This window comes from Notolepis coatsorum (genome assembly GCF_963971535.1).
Source record: "Notolepis coatsorum genome assembly, chromosome: 13".
NCBI lineage: Eukaryota > Metazoa > Chordata > Actinopteri > Aulopiformes > Paralepididae > Notolepis > Notolepis coatsorum.
Genome location: NC_140177.1, coordinates 121,924,601 through 121,929,343, shown reverse-complemented (window position 1 = coordinate 121,929,343; position 4,743 = coordinate 121,924,601). Strand labels below are relative to the sequence as shown.

Below are 4,743 nucleotides of genomic sequence, written 5' to 3'. Positions count from 1 at the left end.
ACGGGAAATAATAGCTCTGAGGCACCAAATCTTCCACCGATTGCTATGTTGTGATCCACTCCTAGGCGAAAACAGCCGGAGTGGATCACAAGACAACTGATATACCCAGTTCCCAGTTAAAAAGCTAGGCGATACTGCCACCTGGTGATATTCGATCGTCATTGCAATTCCAACGTATAGGCAGATGAGCCAGGTAGACCTAGGGAGCTCCGGCTGAGTGTATAGAATAAGGATCAAAGGAAAAAGATCAAAGGATCAAAACCCGAAGGCGGTCAGGTGGCATAGCGGAGATTGCGTTCGTCACCAACCCCGGAGACGCTGGATTCGCCTGTTCGCTCACAGCTCCGGGGTTGTCACCAGCTTGGCTGGCCGTTCACACTAATACAATTGGCAGTATTAGAGGGTGGAAGAAGCTGGCGGGGTGGGTCCGGGTCGTTGTAAAAAGCGACTACTACAGTTCGGTCGGGGCGCCTGCTAAGCGCGGATAGGATCTAAGGGCGGTAGTGTGATCCTTCCACACGTTACACGCTCTCAGTGAGAGTCCGCGCTGCCAGGTGAAAAGAAGCGGTTGATTGGCTGGACGTGTGTCGGAGGAAGCACGTGATAGCCTCCACTCTCCCAGACCGACTGTGGGGGGTAAGTGCGCAGCGACCAGGAAGGGGATTGGGAATTTGGCATAACGACTAACATTGGGATGGGAGAAAATCGGAGGAAAAAGGAGGGGGGAAAAGATAAAAAAAATAAAAAATAAAAATAAAAAATTATCAAAACCCGCATGATGGTGAAACCCGACTTTTCTCGTGTTTGGCGCAGAAAGTGTTAATGCATTGTATACGGCTTCTATGCAAATGCTCTGTGAATGGTTGTTTTGCACTGAGGAGGTGTCACCATGCTTATTCAGAGTATATAACTACAGTATATATACCTATATGCATTTTACAGGCTAACCCTTTCACTACCACACTACAGACGGTTAACCGTCTGTAGTGTGGTAGTGAAAGGGTTAACCTTCTGTAGCGTGGTAGTGAAAGGGTTAACACTTTGTCGTGTGGCAGTGAAAGGGTTAACCGTCTGTATTGTCGCAGTGAAAGGGTTAACGCTTTGGTAGTGTGGCAGTGAAAGGGTTAAACTGTATATATTATCTCATGTGCTTGCATTGTATACTCTGGACATTCCTAATAGAGTAACTAACATGGATCACTATCTGTCTCTCTCTTTCTCTTTTCTTCAATCCTTTTCTAGGTACATCCCCAAACCACCACCACCACCACCGTACACTGTGTGCCCCATCCTGAGTGGCCATGCACGGGTACCGCCACGACTCAAGTGCCCTTACTCTCCTGGTCCTCCTAGCGGGCGCCTCCCTCCTCCATCTCTCCAGCCCCGCCCCCGGCCCCGTCATCATCCCCGGTCTCAGCAAAGACCCCCACGCTGACGCCTCTCCGCGGGCAACGGGGGACGGGCCACGGAGGCTGGAGGAGAGGGGCTCGGTACGCAAGGGAGGGGTGGGAATGGAGGAAGAGGAGGAGGACGAGCTCTTTAAAGACGTGGACCCCAAGACCTTGGCGGCGGTGCTGCTGGAGGCGCTGAACAAGCCGCGGGCGATGGAGAGGAGGAGGGAGGGGGAGGAAGAAAAGGGAGAGGCGGCGGGAGCGGAGGAGGAGGAGGAGAGAGGAGAGGAGGAGAGAGAGGCAGAGGGAGAGAAGCGAGACAGAGACGGAGACGGGCGGCAGGAGCTGGAGCTGGTGATGGCCGCCGCAGCAGCACAGGGGAAAGAGGAGCGAGAGAGGGAGGAGGCGGAGGAGAGGAAAAGAGCGCAGGAGAAAGAGGAGAGGCTCACGGAGAGAGTGACGAGCCACACCACGAGCCAGACGGTGCCGGTGAAAACGGAACAGCGGTCTAGCGCTCGCGCCGGTGCAGGAGGGAGAGGGGAGGAGCCGATGGGGAAGGAGGAGGGAGAGGGCAAAGAGAAGGCGGCCCAGGGGGCGACCTCCCCCGCTGGTGATCCACAGCGAGGGGGAGACCAACAGAATGAGGATGAAGAGGAGGAACAGCTGAGCCCGGAGGAGCTGCAGAACCTGGAGAAAATGATGGAGGAGTTTCAGAGCTACAACACAGCCAATAAGAGGGAGCGGGACTCCCAGCAGGGGCAGAGGGAGAGCCGGGGTTATGGCCCCGCCCCCTACAATGATATACTTCCCATGTCCAAGAAGAAGTTGAAATGGCAGGAGGAGACACAGAAGGGCATGAGCTTCCCCACGTTCAGGGGAGGCAATTTCATGGACGACTTTCACGATAATAACGTCAACCGTGCCGGCAGTAACAGAGCACAGCCGCCTCCGCCGCCACCGGCAAATAACGATGTGATGGAGGAGGATGACCCAGAGGCGGAGGAGGATGATGAGGAGGAAGAAGAGGAGGAGCTGAGTCCAGAGGAGGAGGAGGTGCGGGCGAAAGCGGAGCAGGAGGAGGTACGGAGGCAGGCCGCAGAGGCCCAGAGAGCGAAGGTGGAGGAGGAAAAGTTAGCCGACATTGCCTCCGACATGCTGCTCCAGTACATGGTCAAGCAAAACGCAGGGAGGAAATACAAAGACAGAAAGTACTCTTCTTCTCTGTCCAATGCGGCGGAGGACAAGCGATCAGACGAGGAGCAGGAGGTCACAGAGGATGACGATGATATCGACCCTGAGACCATCGACAAGCTGATCGAGATCTCCAGCAAGCTCCACCTCCCGGCGGACGACGTGGTCGACATCATCAGCGACGTGGAGAAGAAGAAAAAGAAAGACGTGACGCCCGAGTCTCTGTCGCCTTGGCAACGACCCCTAGTGCCCCCGCCCTCATCGTTTTCCTCATCTGACAATGGCGTGTTGACATCGCAGTTCTCGAGCAATCGAAACGCAAACGGCTTCCCCTTGTCGAAACAAGCCCCGCCCTCTCCAGCTGTCAACCCCCTCAAAACCTGGTTCCAGGAGAAAACACCAAGCAAATCACAGCTGGTCAGTCAGGCCCTTTGGACAAAACCTCAAAAGCCTCTGTCAGCTAATCACGATCTCTGGCTCAAACCCCAAAGGCCCATGTCAACCAATCGGGATCTCTGGCTCAAGCCACAGAAGTCCTTTCGGACAAGCTACTCTCCCTACTCCCCTTACCCGTCCTACTACCAACAGAACCGCTACCGAGGCTACTACCCCATCTATTTCCCACCTGCCCCCAAACCCAAAACCCGCTACTATGCCCCCAAGCCTTCCCTCGCCCTCAACAATCTCCAGGCGAATTTGGCCAACTATGACTACAATTTCCCCCCCAAGCGGCGTTTCCGCAACTGGGTCCAGCCCAGGCCGAGGAAGGCCCCGGCCAGCCTCCGACGGAACCCCTACTACGGCCGTTACGTTCTCTCCCCCGGCCTCTACTCGCGGACATTCCAGCCGGTGCCCATCCCCAAGCCGCGCTCCCTTCCCCGGCAAGAGAGCGCTCCCCTTCGCCGAGGCCGGTACTATTACTCACCCCCGGGTCCTCTGGCCACCAGAGACGAAGATTATTACGGCAATCGAATGCGTAACCAGGTGGCGGGTGATGGCGATGATGATCTGGCAAATTACCTCACACAGATCCTCATGAAACAGCCGCGGCAGTTCCAATGAAGGCGGGGCGACGGGAAGAGAGACCGAGGGTGGGAGGGACGGACGTGGGGTGCAGGAGAGATGAGAGGGAAAGATTTTTTTATTTGTATTTTCTTTTTGGTGGCCCGCTTGGTTTTTGGTTCATCTATTGTTTGTTTTTTCATGTGTTTTCTTGGTCCCTTTTTGATATAGTTTATAGCTTCATTTGGTGAAGGACAATAATATACAAGACTTCTTTTGCTTCTTCTTTCTCTCAGTTTTATTATTTTCCCCAGGAATTGCTGTTGTACAGTGACAAGTGGAGAGACTGAGGACAAAGATACACATTCACCATCCTGTCCTCCCCTGTGAAGAGGGGGCAGAGATTAGGATCACTCATCGTAGATCTTTCCATCGTAACACCCGGTGTGAAGACTTTGTTCTCCTTTGCCATGTAAGGACATTCTAAAATGGTGGCAAAGGAGGACATTCAAACATGTTGCTGTCTGTCTTCTTCTTAAAAAAATCCTTCTACCACCCATTCACATAAACACAAAGGTGTCAATACACTATCAAGAAATGTGTTCCTTGAAAATGGTTTTGAAGCAATACATGAAACAATCATGTATTATTATCTTTTCTTTCTTTTCTTTTTTCATTATTTGCAAAAGAAATTCCAACTACTTTGTGCTTGGTCTGCTCTATAAAACCCACACCAGGGAAGACAAAGAAAACACCTAGCTGTTAACAATTATACAGATTCCAACTGTATGAGTAAAAAAAACAACGCATATTTAGCTCTCGTAAATATTATGGGACAGAGGCTAGTGTTGAATCCAGGCCTTATTAGTTATATCATGTTTTTAAAAAGGGGGGGGAGGACGTTTATACATGGTTATCATTTCAATGATACATTGTTTGTAGAAAACAAAACTAGTAAAAAAAATATTTTTGAACTGTTGCACCTTTTCATAATGGTATGTACTCAAAATATATCCATCAATGCTCTTTATGAGGAAATATAACATACTATGAATATTTATATTTCATATACAGGGGTTCTAAAACCCAACTGTGTTGGTATAGTCACTATAATGGTCTTGGTGACTCATCCTTTTTGCATAACTTCAATGTCCTTGTT

The 4,743-nt window shown here is 51.3% G+C and overlaps 1 protein-coding gene across 1 annotated transcript; it reads left to right on the top strand.

The window, feature by feature from the left end:
• Positions 1-1,301: 1,301 nt before the first annotated feature.
• Positions 1,302-3,644, top strand: vgf (VGF nerve growth factor inducible; the record flags this gene model as incomplete). Its single annotated transcript, XM_084327788.1, has 1 exon — positions 1,302-3,644. The coding sequence occupies one exon, from the start codon at positions 1,302-1,304 to the stop codon at positions 3,642-3,644; it is 2,343 nt and encodes a 780-aa protein (XP_084183914.1).
• Positions 3,645-4,743: the final 1,099 nt, after the last annotated feature.